Source organism: Apostichopus japonicus, chromosome 16 (assembly GCF_037975245.1).
Source record: "Apostichopus japonicus isolate 1M-3 chromosome 16, ASM3797524v1, whole genome shotgun sequence".
Classification (NCBI taxonomy): Eukaryota; Metazoa; Echinodermata; class Holothuroidea; order Aspidochirotida; family Stichopodidae; genus Apostichopus; species Apostichopus japonicus.
The window spans coordinates 23046580-23068131 of record NC_092576.1 but is presented as its reverse complement, the minus strand read 5'-3'; the positions used below and the strand labels follow the sequence as shown (position 1 = coordinate 23068131).

Here is a 21552-nt window from a genome sequence, read left to right as displayed (position 1 = left end):
TGGGCTAAAATAAAACCAGCAGACCTTACATAAGGCCTATTCTGAGTATATACAGTACAGTACATACAGTACAGTATATAGTATAGTGTGTTGGGTACCGATTTCATGTTGTAGTCCTGGTATGTGATAATCATGTAGACCTTCAGTCTTGCTGCCCTTCGGTCTCATGGCCTGTAACGGCTATTTGGTAGCATGTAGATGTCGTGTTCCAATAATTCTATCACACTTTTGGGAATGCGTTTCCCAGGAACCAAATAGACAAATGTATTAAACTTAGGTAAATCATACTTCATTGGGTTTTTTCAATATTCCCATTCAAATTACTTTTTGTCTAGTAATTATATTTTTTCTGTACATTGTGTTCTGTTCTTGACCACTATGCTAGCAACAAGGTAACAATTGCTATTGAGCCTATTGTTTGTGTATATAAAAGTAGCCCAGACTTGAAACTGTTTATACAGTATATAGTTCATCCCTACACTGCAGGTAGCTGTACTGTACATACAATACCTGTGTACAAATGTAGCGCATGTACATTCAACCAGGGAGTTGTTATGGAACAACAACTCCCTGATTCAACAGTGGAGTATACATGCAGTGAGATGCCATTGATATCTCTCAGGTATGCATTGCACAGCTTGATAATACCAGTGAGTTGTTCCATTAACAACTCCCTGATAAGAGCCCTCATCAAGGTCATAGGTGTAACAAAAAGGACAGTGTGCCCAATGTTCTGTCTGTCTCTTGTTTATTGTTCAATGAACTGAAAGCTGCTAACATTTTGGAGGCTTCTGGCTTGTTTCACAGTCACAGATTCACAGTACACATGGAAATATAATACTAATAGCAGAGGAAAGGTTGCTCCTTTGCTGAAAAAGTTTTGAATGGTCTTGCAGTACTGTTTACCTCAAAAGTGTTGAACAGGCACAAAATTAGAATTGAAGTATTATCTCGCGGTTTTCATTTATACCAACTTTGATTTTGGATAAGTTTTGTTTGAAACAGTTAGGTTCATTGGTCAAATTTGTTTCACACTAGTCTCTAGGATATATTTTGTCAGTGTCCTGTCTTGCAGACTCCAGTTATTCAACTTATATAATAATAAATAAATACAATGCTTGATATACAGTAGCGCTATTCCAAATATGATCATAGAGCTTAGACTCAATTGCAATTTTGTTGGTATTGTATGTTGACTTGGAAAAAGTGTGAAAGTCAAGTAAATACAACCACCCCCCCCCCTCCTTCTTGTATCCAAGAACTGGTGCAGTATTCAATGTGGTATGTACATTCTGTAGGTGTGTCAGGCATAATTCATATAAATTGGAGGGAAAATATGAGCGGTCCCTATCAGTTACTTTATTGGTCACTATATGTTGGATTCAAAGTACATACTTTATGAAAACTTTAAATTGGTTCAAGCAAATTGCACAAGAGTCAATTCTTAGGCATGTTACAAAATAAATGCTAAAAGAAATTGTGTCAAATTGAAATACCTGCTGTTTTGCACTTAAAGTTAGCATGCCTACACTAAACTAACTAACACTGAAAATTACCTGCTTGTATCTGTCATACTGAACAAATTCTATCCATTTTCAAAATGTATACACAATCTACAGTTTAGAGTGTAAGCTCACAGCAAGGACACATGCTACTGAATTTGGTTTACACATAACAAGAAGAAAAGCTTTCAGCAGTGCAGGCTACTTTTCAGTCAGACTACAGTTCACAATGACAGCAGCTAGATTGTATGAAACTTGTAGCTACGGCATGGTGCTCATACAGCAGATCTTTCTAATAGGGTTTAATTTTTAAGAATTCGTTGCATTTAACCACATCATAATATATTTGTAATGTCACAAAGGAGGACATTTTAAAAATAAACAAAACATCACCCCTGTATCGATATTCTTTGAAAAGTGTAATGAACAGTTTTGCTTTGGCAGAGCAGAAAGCTTTATCATACCAAATCTGATCAGGCAGGTGTGGTGGGAGAACCATCCCACTTGTTGGGTTAGAAGGGCATCCCGCAGAATAGCTAGAACAGCACACTATATATACAGTAGGCTGCTGTTGGTGAGTAACTGATCTCTCTATATTTTCATGAAAGTCAATGGTTATATCATGCAGCAGAGGTCCGATTGCATACAAATTTGCAACGTCACTAGTTTGCTCTTTCTATTGGTTAAATTTTCGGGCAAATCTTTAAACCCCCTCCCCCCCTCTCCTCAAATCAAAGTGGGTTCTATACGTGCACATGCCCACCATGCAGCACAGTGGTGAACGTGGTTTTCATTACTGAAAATCCTTATTAGTTTTTGTAATAAATCATTTGTAATCATTGCCCAGCTCAAATGAACGATAATAGCTTTACTTAATACATACATGATATGTAATTAATAACCATTAAATCAAGGAAAACGCCCCTCCTCCTCCCACTCTCCCCTCCCCATTCACACACTATGCACTGCTATCTGACTTCAAATATGGTTCAATCAAGAACGAAAAAACTTTGAGTTTCAAGATTGGAAAACTGTCTGTCAGTTCAATCGACATGAAAACTACCTTTCGTTGTATGGTCCAGTCTTTGCATGTGTTGCATATTGTCTCTTTGTTACTTAATTCCCATAACAAAGACCTTCCGTAGCCTGCATTTCAGGGATATATTTTACAATTTACACCATCAGTATTTCACTGTTAAATATTCCAACCTCTAACACCACTTAGTTATTTATTGCCACACAAGCTTGTGATCAAGTCTCCCTTCATTTCATGTAAGAATTATCTAAGAGTTATTATTTTCCATTGCTTCCCCTCAGTGAACCCTATGATCCCATTATGTATCATCACAAGGACATTGTGTCATTATTGTCATCACTTCTGAAATCTAGACCAAATTGTACTGACCTGTTTATCTTAAATCTTATTTAAATTTTAGCCTAGCCATTGACAAAACAGCTTAATTTATTGTGAGGTAAAGTGTCTCGCCATCCCCATACATTGACCACTTTGAAAAGATTAATTTCAGGGTTAATAACTGTATTGGTCAAACTCTCACACAGCTTGCATTGGGCTGATCATTATGACACGTTCGTTGAACTTTGAGATGAGGAGGACTTGTAGCAATATAGTCCTAGCCATTGCAGTAGGTGGGGTCTTAGTTTGTGAAAGGGTCCTAGTTTTGCAGATGATAGGGTCTTAGCTTTGCAGGGGTTACATCTCTATGTTCTGACGTCTCTATGTTGCAACATCTCTATGTTCCGACAATTTTTTTTGACCAAAATTCTTGACCAACATGTTTTCGGACCAAGTTTTTTCGGACCAAAATGTTCTTGGACCAAAATATTTTTATGACCCAACATTTTTTTTCACTCTAAAATTTTTCATGACCAAATTTTTTTTCGGACAAGCACTATTTGGGTCATAACAAACTTTTTGTGAAAACAAAATTGGTGGGTCCTAACAAGTCACGTCAGAAAAAATGTTGGTCCCAAAAAACACGAGTACCCCAAAAAAATTGAGTCCCAAAAAATTAAGTCCCCCCAAAAAATTGGGTCCGAAAAATTGGGTACGCAAAAATGTTGGTAAACAAAATTAGTCCAAAAAAATTATCGGAACGTATTCCTCTGAACATAGAGACTTCGGAACATAGAGACGTCGGAACATAGGGATGTCACCTTTTTTGCAGGTCTTAGGTCTTTGTAGACACCCCAATTTTCAATGTTAACCATTACAGTGTCCCTCTTTTTGCTTTTTGCTTTTTTGCAAGCACATGCTGGCCACTATAGCCACTATGGCCACTATAGTGTCCCAGTAAATAGTCTTTCCAGACAAAAAGTAAGATCTGCATAACACTCATGCTGGCCACTATAGCTACTATGGCCACTATAGTGTCCCAGTAAATAGTCTTACCAGACAAAAAGGTAAGATCTGCTTTTGATAGGAGTATATCACTTAATACTGACTTGGCTTAAATTCCTAACTTTTAAGTACCTGCACATGACTTAATATCAAACAATATGCTCCATATCTGGATTATTTCTTTACTGAAATGTGAAGACGCAATGACAATTGGGGTTCAAACCAATAGCCTTCTCTCCCAATGATAATTTTTATTTCTATTTGATAAAAACTGTTCTGAACTGCTAATTCATTCATCATAAAACTTGATTGCTGTTTCAGGAGCATTACTTTAGGTAATAACTATATCTACTATACCAAACTTGTTGTGTAAATACATTGCTTTTGTTTCTTTTGATCCTCCATTTAGGTGCAGGTCACAATGAACTGAACAGCAATAAAGACCTTCCAACTGAATACATTGAGCTGGTCATCTGTTGCTTGGAGCTCAATAATGGAAGCAGCTCCCTGGTGGAAGCCATTCCCAAAAAGATGGAAATTTATTTTGCTCCATGGAAGCTGTTTGACTGGTTAAAAGAAGCATGAGGCATTGTAGGCATGTGTAGCTGAAAATCATCCAGATGACTTAGCCACCATATATGGGCAAAAATAACTACTTGGAACAGTTACAATGTCATTTATTTGAGCTGGATGAGAGTGGCTATGGACGGCCATTACCACAAAAACAAGAACAAAAAGTAAATTCATTACATTACATTACACATTACAGAAATTTTCTCCATAGAAAAGAAAATTTCTTCATAAAAAGAATTACTTGGATATCAAAAATAAATTTACTCCATCAAATATAAATTTACTAAATCACATCAAAACTTACTTTACTCTTCAAAAAGAAATTTTCTTCATCAAGGATAAATTTACTCTTGGAAACTAAGTTCACCTCACACATATTAGATCTACCCCGTCCAATATAAACTCATAGCTCATCCTGTCCTAACCAAAAAAAATCCCCCAATTAATTAATTGGGAATCAGGACAATGTATCTGTTGGAAAAGATATTTGACCCATTATTGTACAAACTGATGCAGATGATATTGGAAGAGACTCTTCATGTTGGAAGAGTGGAGATGGAGATGGTGGCATATCGATAACCTATTGCAGGTCTCTCAGGACTGAATAAATTAATGAATTAAAGGTGAAGGGATTGGGGAAAACTGCTTACTATTTCTCAATCTATAGCATTACTAATAAACTGAGGTATTAGTAAACTATGGAAGATGGTGCAAATGAAGTTGTTTTGTGCCAAAATTTAAAATTGATATATATTTTTTATATAGAAATATGTCTCTCATTGTGGTACAAATATTTCAATTGGACCATAACCTTTATCCCCTGTCATTTGCATATATATGTCATTCATATTAATGAGTGATTAATGTCCGATGATAACATATTGAAAGATCGTCATATGACATAGTTATATTTTTGCCTAATGTATATGGTCCTTTTCCTACAGCATGTATTATGTGGTGCAAAGGAACTTTTGAACAAATTATATGTCAGTAGGATTATGCATATTATTAAACTAGTGGGCAGAGCTTAGTCAACATCATACATTTGAATGAATGCAAAGCTGAAAGTTTGATTGCTATAACTGTGTTAGTAAGACTAGTAAATATTGGGTATTGAGGTGAGCAGGGAGGGGCTTTGGGGACAGGCAGGGGATTAAATTGAGTGCAGGTTTTCACTATATATTTTGCTGTAGATGACAACACCATTGGTGTAGTCTTGCCCATTCTTTGTTGTTGTTCATATCAGTTTATATTTTGAGATGTAGTACTTGATTTTATTAAATGTTTTAATGTTCAATATCAGTTTTTATTTGAGATGTGCTTTTTTTATTAAATGTTTTAATGTTCATATCAGTTTATATTTTGAGATGTAGTGCTTTTTTCCATTAAATGTTTTGATGTTCATATCAGTTTAGATTTTGATATTTTGAAATGGTAGTCCTTTTTTTATTCAATGTTAATTAAAACAAGACCAATGTCCTGTGTTCATGTGTAACACTGTACTTCTTTCATTCTATTTAACCTTTGTAAACTATTTGGAAGAGATAAACCAACTTAAAGCAACCTGATGATATTTGTTGTGTATGATCTTTTTCTTGGTTTTTCTTTTGCTTTGCTCAAGAAGAATTTGAAGGCACAAACATGGTTTATGTGTCGTAAACCTTCGATACAACTCCTTTTATATTAACATCTTTGCTAAGCAATTCGCTTCGAATATTATTATCGTGAGTATACGAGAGCATTGTGTGGACCATCCACAAATCTTATACACTTGATCTTGAATTATTAAATAAGCCTAACCAAAACTATTTGAAGGTGTCAGAAATTTATCATGCGAGGGAGGAAGTCAAAATGGCGCTGCTTTCGACACGAAAAAAAAATTCCATGTAAAATGTCTTTTATAAAGGTTCTGTAAATTTCACATTGTTCTCTGCTTCCTGCTCTACGCTGTTAGAGAGTTACAACATAACTTATTCCTATATTTAAAAAGGTAGCAAACATAACACATGACAATGTCGAAGAGGATAATTATTCAACCACCATGACAGCAGTATCGCAAACAACCAACACAAACGACATTGCACAGCCGCATATACGTATATATAGTACTGCAAATGTTCAATCTTGAAATTTATGATGTACATTTTTTTTTTTTTTGACAGTCTTTGATCAATAATAAGCTTGCAAAATGACAGAAATGGAATGCATGCAATGTTTTCCTCAATGTTGATGATAAATACAGTGATCATTGTTTGTATATTTTTTCGTTACACCTTTTTTAGTATTTATTGCTTCAAAATGTGCCTGAAAGTTTGCAACCAACCAAATATGCATGTGCATTAACGTGTTCGTGGCAGGTCTGCTGCATTGGCCCCTTAAAGCACGCTATCGTTAGGGAAGTTTCGTAAAGATTTCAAAAAAGTACTAATTCCTGGAGGTCTGGACTCTCCAAATTGTTTTCAGACATTCTAAGTAAAGCATACCTTTAACCTTCTTTTTTTTCTTGCCCCATCTAAACATAAAGGCCTATATAAATAAACAAACAATTAACAATACTTCGAATTTCGAGTAGATATAAAAGATGTCTTGAAATTCAAATGATGTTGTCAACATGAAAATCGATGTTTACTTGGTGTTTTTTCTAAAAGCTTATGTTTGTACCTTCATATAGTTATATAACAGGCACACTCAATCTTCATTGTTCGCATCGAAAATAAAGAATGAAGTAACACTTTCTGGGGGAGGGGATTGATACCTTTTCAGTATATTTACTGCTTAAATTTGGACAAAACCTTTTCCAACCACCTACAACCCCCCGCCCCCCCCCCCCCCCCCGCTTCAGATGTTCTCTCTTACGATTCCCATTGTCCATTTCCTTTTTCATAGATTAGTCAGAGATAGATTTAAACAGTCCGTTTTTTGCACTGCCGATTTCTTTGAATAAGCCGTCAAGTGATATTCGAAGAAAGTATACTAATGGCCCAGGCTATATCATGCACGTATAGCGATGAATCGCACGTTAAAAGTCGACAAATACCCATCGCAATATTATGTAGGATACAGAAAAGTATACTGCTTACTATAAATACCATTTCCAGATAACCAAACCCGTAATTGAAAATATCACACATTTATCAACTACTATAATTCACAACAAGAAGAATCTGGGAGGGCCGCCCACCCATAAAATCTCGATATTCTACAGGAAGACTTAAACCGGTCAAATATGGGACTGTTAATATCCTTTATTAACCGAACTGGTAGATCTGTTTAATTCATGTATCATTGAGCATAAATAGATTCAAATTAAAAATAGATAACCCTCCCCCCCCCCAAATCTTGGTCAAACTGACGATACTTGGAAAATTTGAGTGCGACAGTCTGAATTTCCGACTGTCGCACTCTCATTTTTCCGACTGTCGCACTCTCATTTTCACATATTCTTGTAATTTGTGAGTGAACTAAAATTTTCGGTCAAAATTGACCTTTAATCAGTCATTTTTACCACGTTTTCCTTGTCACATTGAGAAATTCTATCACGCGATCTTTATACTCCACCATACAAAACTTCGTATGATTTTGAATACTCCCAGTTCGCTAGCTTCAAGTAAGTTCAAGATATACATTGTTTCTATGTATACAAAAAACGCTGAATGCTAATCTACGGAAGCTTAAAAGTGCCATCAACATAAAAACTCTGGCCCATAATTTGACATTTTTCAGTAACAAGATAAAATGTTATCAAAAATCAGAAAATGTTGGATTGCTCAGTTGCTTTAACTGATCAATTGAACAATTTTCTGAAAAATGTTTAATTGATAACTTATCATTATCTCGTCAGTTTGACATTTTTCTGCAAAATTTCCGATCGTTCACTTCATTCCATCTGAGCAATTGAAACATTTTCTGCAAAATGTTCAATGTGTTTAATTGCCAACTTATCGTAACTCGTCAACTCAACATTTTTCTGCAAAATGTTTAATTGTTCACTTCATTCCGAATGATCAGTTGGAATGAAGTGAACAATTAAAACATTTCATGTGAGTAATAAATATCCCCCCCACCCCCCCCCCCCAAAGAAAAAATATTAAGCGTGCCAATAAAAGCTCTGTATTTTTGGTAACTCACTTTGTCGTCGAATATAATTTGTTGAAAATAAAAAGTTTTCCCCTTTGTTACATTAACATAGCTTTTGTAGTCAGTAGTCTATAAAGCCTTCAAGCAGATAACTTTACTTAGTTGCTTACCTGCTTCGCTTAACCAGAGTGTTTATAGAAGTTTGTGAAGTGAGGGCCAGTGGTATTCAATATGTGAATGTTGGCGAGTAGAGCAGGGGGGGGGGGTGGGAGAACAAACAACAGCCGGAATTTTATGGCTCCAAAACCTATCCAGTTGGAATTTCAGCCACTACCCCCCCCCCCCCCCCCCCCCAATGATCAGGCCTTAGCTACGTCCCTGATTTCATGGAATCATCACTCCGTCAAACAAGGGTCTGTTTATATCCTTTATTTTCCGAAGTTGTAGATCTGTCTATATCATGTGTCATTGAGCGTAGAAAAACTCAAATTCAATATAGATATATAAATGTTTCACTTAATCATCACTCCGTTAAACAAGGGTCAGCGTCTGTTTATATCCTTTATTTTCCGAAGTTGTAGATCTGTGTATTGAATGCATTGAAAGTAATCACATCGTATTAACGTCTTTTTTGTTGTTGTAACACAGTAATTTCAATTGGAATATATAATCGTAAGTGTACGAGCGGATTATGTGGACCGTCCACATAATCTTATACACATTTCATTGTATTATTTATTGATGATAAACCAAAATTAGGGTTAAAAATTGATGAACTCTATTAATTCAAAATAACTGTGTTCTAAGGAAGGACCCCGCACCAAATATCGGCAGATTCAGGAAGGAATCAACCCGTCAAATATAGGTCTGTTTTATATCCTTTAATTACTGATTACTAATTCGTAGATCTGTTTAAATCATGTGTCACTGAGCATATAAAGATTTATATTAAAAACAGATAACTTTATCAAATATATATTTTTTGGCATGCCATACGGTTTACCTTTAGGTTAATATATTCTTAACAAAAGTTTATTTAGGAACATTGGGAAGAAAAAATGTAAGCAAGCATCAACAATCCTCGTTATTATAGGAAACCCCGAAAGAATAACCCTAATCCTTATCCATTAATATTAGTATGATAATACTGTTGACCGTTCACATGACTGTCTTAAAAGCAGCTTGTTAAGAAAAATCACAACCTAAATATGTTCTTTTGGTTAATAGAATGTATTTGGATAGTAGTATTAACGTTGTTTTTTTTTTAATAACACACGTAATCCCAATCGGAATATATAATCGTAAGTATATGAGCGGATTATGTGGACCGTCCACATAATCTGAGACACACGATATTGTATAACATATTGATTCTTAAGCATAGCTCATCTTGAATATATTCAGAAATGATCAGCTAATCTAATTAACACTGACAGCCTTCTGAACAAGGGCCAAACCCTCAAATCTCGAAATATTTCAGTTAATCATCCACTCCGTCAAACAAGGGTCTGTTTATATCCTTTATTTTCCGAAGTTGTAGGTCTGTCTATATCATGTGTCATTGAGCATAGAAAAATTGAAATTAAAAATAGATAGCCATATCATATTAAATGAAAGTCGGCTTACCTACATTGTAATGAAACTTGATCTCAACTTTAATTGGGAACATTGGAAATGAACCACTCCTGTAAACTGACCTCAATGACCACCGGTGCACGGGTTATGGTTGGCATTGGTGCCCCCCCCCCCCCGCACATTTACCCCCCGACTTAAAAAGAAAAGTGAAAATAAAACTTACTATTACCCTTATCCTGTAAGATAATACTCATAACCATTCAAATATTAATTGTTTAAAACGAAGCTGTTAAGACAATAGTGTGTATTAGGATAGTAGTGTAACGTGAATGGTTTTTATACTCATCCGTAGTAAGCTGTGCATTGAGCTACATAGCCCGCCATGTCATGAATATTTATATTCAAGTGGTATGTAATTTAGGAGGGTTAAATGCTAATTGATGTGTTTTATAGTCTTATTAAGAGAGTTATGGGTTAAGTAAATCGGTATTACCAGTGAATTTATTGTCTACAACATATCTGCATATGTTTAGGGGGATAATGTTGTTGTTGTAAATTAAATAGTTAAAGAGATTTTACGTCACATGTTGTATTGTTTTATTGCTTAGTATATGTACCAGAGTGTCACCGTTTACACAGATTTTGATAATTAATCTATATTGTAAACTTGCATTCACATATACTAAATTCTTGTACGCAGAGATTTTTATTTTCTTGTAATTGTAATATGGCCTGGTCTCCATTTACTACGATTAACTGATACACAAGCTAACCACGACATTTCCATAAAGGAACTTTTGACAGTATTCTCTGCTGTGCTAATGGGCCCCCGGAATGCAACAGTAGTATTGACGTTTTTTGTTTAATAACCCACGTCATCTCAATTGAAATATATAATCATAATTGTATAATCGGTTTATGTGGGTCGTCCACATTATATTATACGTATGATGTTGTATTGTTTATTGATTCTAAACCAAAACCGTATAATTGAAAATATTAAAAATTAATCAAGTACATTAATTCACAATAACGGTCTTCTGAATAAGGGCTACACACCCTCAAATCTCGACAGATTCAATAAGGAATCAACCCGTCAAATATGGGTCTGTTTTATATCCTGTATTTACAGAACTCGTAGATCTGTTTAAATCATGTGTATTGAATGTATTTAATATATTCATATAGAAGTATAAACGTTTTTTTTTTTTCTGTAACACACGTAATCTCAATTGGAATATATAATCGTAAGTGTACGAGCGGATTATGTGGACCGTCCACATAATCTTATACACATTTCATTATATTGTTTATTGATTATAAACCAAAATTAGGGTTGAAAATTGATGAACTCTATTAATTCAAATAAACTATGTTCTTAGGAAAGACCCCGCACCAAATATCGACAGATTCAGGAAGGAATCAACCCGTCAAATATGGGTCTGTTTTATTTCCTTTAATTACTTAACTCATAGATCTGTTGAAATCACGTATCATTGAGCATATAAAGATTTATATTAAAAACAGATAACTTTATCAAATAAACATATATTTTTGCATGTCATACGGTTTACCTTTAGGCTAATATAGTCTTAACAAAACTTTATTTGGGAACATTGGGAAGAAAAAAGTGTAAGCAAGCATCAACAATCCTCGTTACATGGGTTAGGATTATTATAGGAAACCCGAAAGAATAACCCTAATCCTTAACCCTTAATATTAGTATGATAATACTGTTGACCGTTCACATAATAATTGTCTTAAAAGCAGCTTGTTAAGAAAGATCACAACCTAAATATTTTCTTTTGGTCTATAGAATGTATTTCGATAGTAGTATTAACGTTTTTTTTTAGTAACACACGTAATCTCAATTGGAATATATAATCGTAAGTATATGAGCGTATTATGTGGACCGTCCACATAATCTGAGACACATGATATTGTATAACATATTGATTCTTAAGCAAAGCTCCTCTTGAATATATTCAGAAATGATCAGCTAATCTAATTAACACTGACAGCCTTCTGAACAAGGGCCAAACCCTCAAATCTCGAAATATTTCAGTTAATCATCCACTCCGTCAAACAAGGGTCTGTTTATATCCTTTATTTTCCGAAGTTGTAGGTCTGTCTATATCATGTGTCATTGAGCATAGAAAAATTGAAATTAAAAATAGATAGCCATATCATATTAAATGAAAGTCGGCTTACCTACATTGTAATGAAACTTGATCTCAACTTTAATTGGGAACATTGGAAATGAACCACTCCTGTAAACTGACCTCAATGACCACCGGTGCACGGGTTATGGTTGGCATTGGTGCCCCCCCCCCCCCCGCACATTTACCCCCCGACTTAAAAAGAAAAGTGAAAATAAAACTTACTATTACCCTTATCCTGTAAGATAATACTCATAACCATTCAAATATTAATTGTTTAAAACGAAGCTGTTAAGACAATAGTGTGTATTAGGATAGTAGTGTAACGTGAATGGTTTTTATACTCATCCGTAGTAAGCTGTGCATTGAGCTACATAGCCCGCCATGTCATGAATATTTATATTCAAGTGGTATGTAATTTAGGAGGGTTAAATGCTAATTGATGTGTTTTATAGTCTAATTAAGAGAGTTATGGGTTAAGTAAATCGGTATTACCAGTGAATTTATTGTCTACAACATATCTGCATATGTTTAGGGGGATAATGTTGTTGTTGTAAATTAAATAGTTAAAGAGATTTTACGTCACATGTTGTATTGTTTTATTGCTTAGTATATGTACCAGAGTGTCACCGCTTACACAGATTTTGATAATTAATCTACATTGTAAACTTGTATTCACATATACTAAATTCTTGTACGCAGAGATTTTTATTTTCTTGTAATTGTAATATGGCCCGGTCTCTATTTACTACGATTAACTGATACACAAGCTAACCACGACATTTCCATAAAGGAACTTTTGACAGTATTCTCTGCTGTGCTAATGGGCCCCCGGAATGCAACAGTAGTATTGACGTTTTTTGTTTAATAACCCACGTCATCTCAATTGAAATATATAATCATAATTGTATAATCGGTTTATGTGGGTCGTCCACATTATATTATACGTATGATGTTGTATTGTTTATTGATTCTAAACCAAAACCATATAATTGAAAATATTAAAAAATAATCAAGTACATTAATTCACAATAACGGTCTTCTGAATAAGGGCTACACACCCTCAAATCTCGACAGATTCAATAAGGAATCAACCCGTCAAATATGGGTCTGTTTTATATCCTGTATTTACCAAACTCGTAGATCTGTTTAAATCATGTGTATTGAATGTATTGAATGTATTCATATAGAAGTATTAACACTTTTTTTTCTGTAACACACGTAATCTCAATTGGAATATACAATCGTAAGTGTACGAGCGGATTATGTGGACCGTCCACACAATCTTAAACACATTTCATTGTATTGTTTATTGATTATAAACCAAACTTAGGGTTGAAAATTTATCAACTATATTAATTCAAAATAACTGTGTTCTAAGGAAGGACCCCGCGCCAAATATCTACAGATTCAGTAAGGAATCAACCCGTCAAATATGGGTCTGTTTTATATCCTGTATTTACCGAACTCGTAGATCTGTTTAAATCATGTGTATTGAATGTATTGAATGTATTCATATAGAAGTATTAACACTTTTTTTTCTGTAACACACGTAATCTCAATTGGAATATACAATCGTAAGTGTACGAGCGGATTATGTGGACCGTCCACACAATCTTAAACACATTTCATTGTATTGTTTATTGATTATAAACCAAACTTAGGGTTGAAAATTTATCAACTATATTAATTCAAAATAACTGTGTTCTAAGGAAGGACCCCGCGCCAAATATCTACAGATTCAGTAAGGAATCAACCCGTCAAATATGGGTCTGTTTTATATCCTGTATTTACCGAACTCGTAGATCTGTTTAAATCATGTGTATTGAATGTATTTAATATATTCATATAGAAGTATTAACAATTTTTTTCTGTAACACACGTAATCTCAATTGGAATATATAATCGTAAGTGTACGAGCGGATTATGTGGACCGTCCACACAATCTTATACACATTTCATTGTATTGTTTATTGATTATAAACCAAAATTAGGGTTGAAAATTGATGAACTCTATTAATTCAAAATAACTATGTTCTTAGGAAAGACCCCGCACCAAATATCGACAGATTCAGTAAGGAATCAACCCGTCAAATATGGGTCTGTTTTATATCCTGTATTTACCGAACTCGTAGATCTGTTTGAATCATGTGTATTGGATGTATTGAATATATTCATATAGTAGTATTAACTTCTTTTTTTCTGTAACACAGGTAATCTCAATTGGAATATATAGTCATGAGTGTACGAGCGGATTATGTGGACCGTCCACATAATCTTATACACATTTCATTGTATTGTTTATTGATTATAAACCAAAATTAGGGTTTCAAATTTATCAACTCTATTAATTCAAAATAACCGTTCTTATGAAAGACCCCGCACCAAATATCGACAGATTCAGGAAGGAATCAACCCGTCAAATATGGGTCTGTTTTATAACCTTTAATACTGAACTCGTAGATCTGTTTAAATCAAAAATATAAAGATTTATATTAAAAACAGATAACTTTATCCCCAAAAATATATATTTTTGCATGTCATACTGTTTACCTTTAGGTTAATATATTCTTAACAAAACTTTATTTGGGAACATTGGGAAGAAAAAAATGTAAGCAACATCAACAACCCTGGTTACATGGGTTAGGATTATTATAGGAAACCCCGAAAGAATAACCCTAATCCTTAAGCCTTAATATTAGTATGATAATACTGTTGACCGTTCACATGACTGTCTTAAAAGCAGCTTGTTAAGAAAAATCACAACCTAAATATTTTCTTTTGGTTAATAGAATGTATTTGGATAGTAGTATTAACGTTGTTTTTTTTTAGTAACACACGTAATCCCAATCGGAATATATAATCGTGAGTATATGAGCGGATTATGTGGACCGTCCACATAATCTGAGACACACGATATTGTATAACATATTGATTCTTAAGCATAGCTCATCTTGAATATATTCAGAAATGATCAGCTAATCTAATACCCACTGACAGCCTTCTGAACAAGGGCCAAATCCTCAAATCTCGAAATATTTCAGTTAATCATCACTACGTCAAACAAGGGTCTGTTAATATCCTTTATTTTCCGAAGTTATAGATCTGTCTATATCATGTGTCATTGAGCATAGAAATATTGATATTAAAAATAGATAGCCATATCATATTAAATTTGTGCATGGAAGTCGGTTTACCTACATTGTAATGAAACTTGATCTCAACTTTAATTGGGAACATTGGAAATGAACCACTCCTGTAAACTGACCTCAATGACCACCGGTGCAAAGTTATGGATGGTATTGCTGCCCCCCCCCCCGCACCCTTACCCCCAGACTTAAAAAACCTGCGAAAATAAAACTTACTATTACCCTTATCCTGTAAGCTAATACTCATAAACATTCACATATTAATTATTTAAAACGAAGCAGTTAAGAAAATAGTGTGTATTAGGATAGTAGTGTAACGTGAACGGTTTTTATACTCATCCGTAGTAAGCGGTGCACTTAGCTACATAACCAGCCATGTCATGAATATTTATAGTCAAGTTGGATGTAATTTAGGAGGGTTAAATGCTTATTGATGTGTTTTGTAGTCTAATTAAGAGAGTTATGGGTTCAGTAAAACGGTATTATCAGTAAGTTAAATGTCTACGACATATTTGCATATGTTTGAGGGAATAATGTTGTTGTTGTTAATGAAATAGTTAAAGAGATTTTACGTCACATGTTGTATTGTTTTATTGCTTATTATATTAACCAGAATGTCAACACCTTAACAATTTTAGAAATTAATCTATTATATAAGTTGCATTCACTTTTACTAGATTCTCTTACCCGGAGATTCTTTATTTTCTTGTTACTGTAATATGGCATGGTCTCTAGTTACTACGGTTAACCATGCAGGTAAAAACAGAATCTAACCACGACATTTCCATAAAGGAACATCTGACAGTATTCTCTGCTGTGCTAAAGAGCCCCCGGAACGCAATAGTAGTATTGAGGTTTTTGTTTCATAATCCACGTCATCCTAAATGAAATATATAATCGTAATTGTATAATCGGTTTATGTGGATCGTCCACATTATATTATACGTATGATGTTGTATTGTTAATTGATTATAACTAAAACCGTAATTGAAAATATTAAAAATTAATCAACTACATTAATTCACAATAACGGTCTTCTGAATAAGGGCTACACACCCTCATATCTTGATATGTTTCAGGTTGGAATCACCACGTCAAATATGGGTCTGTTTTATATCCTGTATTTACCGAACTCGTAGATCTGTTTAAATCATGTGTATTGAAGGTATTTAATATATTCATATAGAAGTATGAACGTCTTTTTTTTCTGTAGCATACGTAATCTCAATTGGAATATATAATCGTAAGTGTACGAGCGGATTATGTGGACCGTCCACATAATCTTATACACATTTCATTGTATTGTTTATTGATTATAAACCAAAATTAGGGTTGAAAATTGATGAACTCTATTAATTCAAAACAACTGTGTTCAAAGGAAGGACCCCGCACCAAATATCGATAGATTCAGTAAGGATTCAACCCGTCAAATATGGGTCTGTTTTATATCCTGTAGTTACCGAACTTGTAAATCTGTTTAAATCATGTGTATTGAATATATTCATATTGTAGTATTAACGTCCTTTTCTTCTGTAACACACGTAATCTCAATTGGAATATATAATCGTAAGTGTACGAGCGGATTATGTGGACCGTCCACATAATCTTATACACATTTCATTGTATTGTTTATTGATTATAAACCAAAATTAGGGTTGAAAATTGATGAACTCTATTAATTCAAAACAACTGTGCTCAAAGGAAGGACCCAGCACCAAATATCGATAGATTCAGTAAGGAATCAACCCGTCAAATATGGGTCTGTTTTAAATCCTGTATTTACCGAACTTGTAAAACTGTTTAAATCATGTGTATTGAATATATTCATATTGTAGTATTAACGTCCTTTTTTTCTGTAACACACGTAATCTCAATAGGAATATATAATCGTAGGTGTACGAGCGGATTATGTGGACCGACCACATAATCTTATACACATTTCATTGTATTGTTTATTGATTATAAACCAAAATTAGGGCTTAAAATTTATCAACTACATTAATTCAAAACAACTGTGTTCAAAGGAAGGACCCCGCACCAAATATCTACAGATTCAGTAAGGAATCAACCCGTCAAATATGGGTCTGTTTTATATCCAGTATTTACCGAACTCGTAGATCTGTTTAAATCATGTGTATTGAAGGTATTTAATGTATTCATATAGAAGTATTAACGTCTTTTTTTCTGTAGCACACGTAATCTCAATTGGAATATATAATCGTAAGTGTACGAGCGGATTATGTGGACCGTCCACATAATCTTATATACATTTCATTGTATTGTTTATTGATTATAAACCAAAATTAGGGCTTAAAATTTATCAACTACATTAATTCAATACAACTGTGTTCAAAGGAAGGACCCAGCACCAAATATCTACAGATTCAGTAAAGAATCAACCCGTCAAATATGGGTCTGTTTTATATCCTGTATTTACCGAACTCGTACATCTAATTAAATCATGTGTATTGAATGTATTGAATATATTCATATCGTAGTATTAACCTCTTTTTTTCTGTAACACACGTAATCTCAATTGGAATATATAATCGTTAGTGTACGAGCGGATTATGTGGACCGTCCACATAATCTTATACACATTTCATTGTATTGTTTATTGATTATAAACCAAAATTAGGGCTTAAAATTTATCAACTACATTAATTCAAAACAACTGTGTTCAAAGGAAGGACCCCGCACCAAATATCTATAGATTCAGTAAGGAATCAACCCGTCAAATATGGGTCTGTTTTATATCCTGTATTTACCGAACTTGTAAATCTGTTTAAATCATGTGTATTGAATATATTCATATTGTAGTATTAACGTCCTTTTTTTCTGTAACACACGTAATCTCAATTGGAATATATAATCGAAAGTGTACGAGCGGATTATGTGGACCGTCCACATAATCTTATACACATTTCATTGTATTGTTTATTGATTATAAACCAAAATTAGGGCTTAAAATTTATCAACTACATTAATTCAAAACAACTGTGTTCAAAGGAAGGACCCCGCACCAAATATCGATAGATTCAGTAAGGAATCAACCCGTCAAATATGGGTCTGTTTTATATCCAGTATTTACCGAACTCGTAGATCTGTTTAAATCATGTGTATTCAAGGTATTTAATGTATTCATATAGAAGTATTAACGTCTTTTTTTCTGTAGCACACGTAATCTCAATTGGAATATATAATCGTAAGTGTACGAGCGGATTATGTGGACCGTCCACATAATCTTATACACATTTCATTGTATTGTTTATTGATTATAAACCAAAATTAGGGCTTAAAATTTATCAACTACATTAATTTAAAACAACTGTGTTCAAAGGAAGGACCCCGCACCAAATATCGATAGATTCAGTAAAGAATCAACCCGTCAAATATGGGTCTGTTTTATATCCTGTATTTACCGAACTCGTACATCTAATTAAATCATGTGTATTGAATGTATTGAATATATTCATATCGTAGTATTAACCTCTTTTTTTTCTGTAACACACGTAATCTCAATTGGAATATATAATCGTTAGTGTACGAGCGGATTATGTGGACCGTCCACATAATCTTATACACATTTCATTGTATTGTTTATTGATTATAAACCAAAATTAGGGCTTAAAATTTATCAACTACATTAATTCAAAACAACTGTGTTCAAAGGAAGGACCCCGCACCAAATATCGATAGATTCAGTAAGGAATCAACCCGTCAAATATGGGTCTGTTTTATATCCTGTATTTACCGAACTTGTAAATCTGTTTAAATCATGTGTATTGAATATATTCATATTGTAGTATTAACGTCCTTTTTTTCTGTAACACACGTAATCTCAATTGGAATATATAATCGTAAGTGTACGAGCGGATTATGTGGACCGTCCACATAATCTTATACACATTTCATTGTATTGTTTATTGATTATAAACCAAAATTAGGGCTTAAAATTTATCAACTACATTAATTCAAAACAACTGTGTTCAAAGGAAGGACCCCGCACCAAATATCGATAGATTCAGTAAGGAATCAACCCGTCAAATATGGGTCTGTTTTATATCCAGTATTTACAGAACTCGTAGATCTGTTTAAATCATGTGTATTGAAGGTATTTAATGTATTCATATAGAAGTATTAACGTCTTTTTTTCTGTAGCACACGTAATCTCAATTGGAATATATAATCGTTAGTGTACGAGCGGATTATGTGGACCGTCCACATAATCTTATACACATTTCATTGTATTGTTTATTGATTATAAACCAAAATTAGGGCTTAAAATTTATCAACTACATTAATTCAAAACAACTGTGTTCAAAGGAAGGACCCCGCACCAAATATCGATAGATTCAGTAAGGAATCAACCCGTCAAATATGGGTCTGTTTTATATCCTGTATTTACCGAACTTGTAAATCTGTTTAAATCATGTGTATTGAATATATTCATATTGTAGTATTAACGTCCTTTTTTTCTGTAACACACGTAATCTCAATTGGAATATATAATCGTAAGTGTACGAGCGGATTATGTGGACCGTCCACATAATCTTATACACATTTCATTGTATTGTTTATTGATTATAAACCAAAATTAGGGCTTAAAATTTATCAACTACATTAATTCAAAACAACTGTGTTCAAAGGAAGGACCCCGCACCAAATATCGATAGATTCAGTAAGGAATCAACCCGTCAAATATGGGTCTGTTTTATATCCAGTATTTACCGAACTCGTAGATCTGTTTAAATCATGTGTATTCAAGGTATTTAATGTATTCATATAGAAGTATTAACGTCTTTTTTCTGTAGCACACGTAATCTCAATTGGAATATATAATCGTTAGTGTACGAGCGGATTATGTGGACCGTCCACATAATCTTATACACATTTCATTGTATTGTTTATTGATTATAAACCAAAATTAGGGCTTAAAATTTATCAACTACATTAATTCAATACAACTGTGTTCAAAGGAAGGACCCCGCACCAAATATCGATAGATTCAGTAAGGAATCAACCCGTCAAATATGGGTCTGTTTTATATCCAGTATTTACCGAACTCGTAGATCTGTTTAAATCATGTGTATTGAGGGTATTTAATGTATTCATATAGAAGTATTAACGTCTTTTTTTCTGTAGCACACGTAATCTTAATTGGAATATGTAATCGTAAGTGTACGAGCGGATTATGTGGACCGTCCACATAATCTTATACACATTTCATTGTATTGTTTATTGATTATAAACCAAAAATAGGGTTTAAAATTTATCAACTACATTAATTCAAAACAACTGTATTCAAAGGAAGGACCCAGCACCAAATATCTACAGATTCAGTAAGGAATCAACCCGTCAAATATGGGTCTGTTTTATATCCTGTATTTACCGAACTCGTAGATCTGTTTAAATCATTTGTATTGAATGTATTGAATATATTCATATAGTAGTATTAACCTCTTATTTTTCTGTAACACACGTAATCTCAATTGGAATATATAATCGTTAGTGTACGAGCGGATTATGTGGACCGTCCACATAATCTTATACACATTTCATTGTATTGTTTATTGATTATGAACCAAAATTAGGGCATAAAATTTATCAACTACATTAATTCAAAACAACTGTATTCAAAGGAAGGACCCCGCACCAAATATCTATAGATTCAGTAAGGAATCAACCCGTCAAATATGGGTCTGTTTTATATCCTGTATTTACCGAACTCGTAGATCTGTTTAAATCATGTGTATTGAATGTATTGAATATATTCATATAGTAATATTAACCTCTTATTTTTCTGTAACACACGTAATCTCAATTGGAATATATAATCGTTAGTGTACGAGCGGATTATGTGGACCGTCCACATAATCTTATACACATTTCATTGTATTGTTTATTGATTATAAACCAAAATTAGGGCATAAAATTTATCAACTACATTAATTCAAAACAACTGTGTTCAAAGGAAGGACCCCGCACCAAATATCGATCGATTCAGTAAGGAATCAACCCGTCAAATATGGGTCTGTTTTATATCCTGTATTTACCGAACTTGTAGATCTGTTTAAATCATGTGTATTGAATATATTCATATTGTAGTATTAACGTCCTTTTTTTCTGTAGCACACGTAATCTCAATTGGAATATAT

The 21552-nt window shown here is 33.6% G+C and overlaps 1 protein-coding gene across 1 annotated transcript in view; it reads left to right on the top strand.

Moving 5' to 3' along the window:
- Positions 1-6002, top strand: part of LOC139982892 (uncharacterized) — a 40979-nt gene extending 34977 nt beyond the window's left edge. The window contains exon 15 of the mRNA XM_071996048.1: positions 4271-6002. Within this exon, the coding sequence (XP_071852149.1) occupies positions 4271-4446 (176 nt within the window). The 3' untranslated portion in view covers positions 4447-6002. The remainder of the gene's footprint in view (positions 1-4270) is intronic.
- The last annotated feature ends 15550 nt before the right edge of the window (positions 6003-21552 follow it).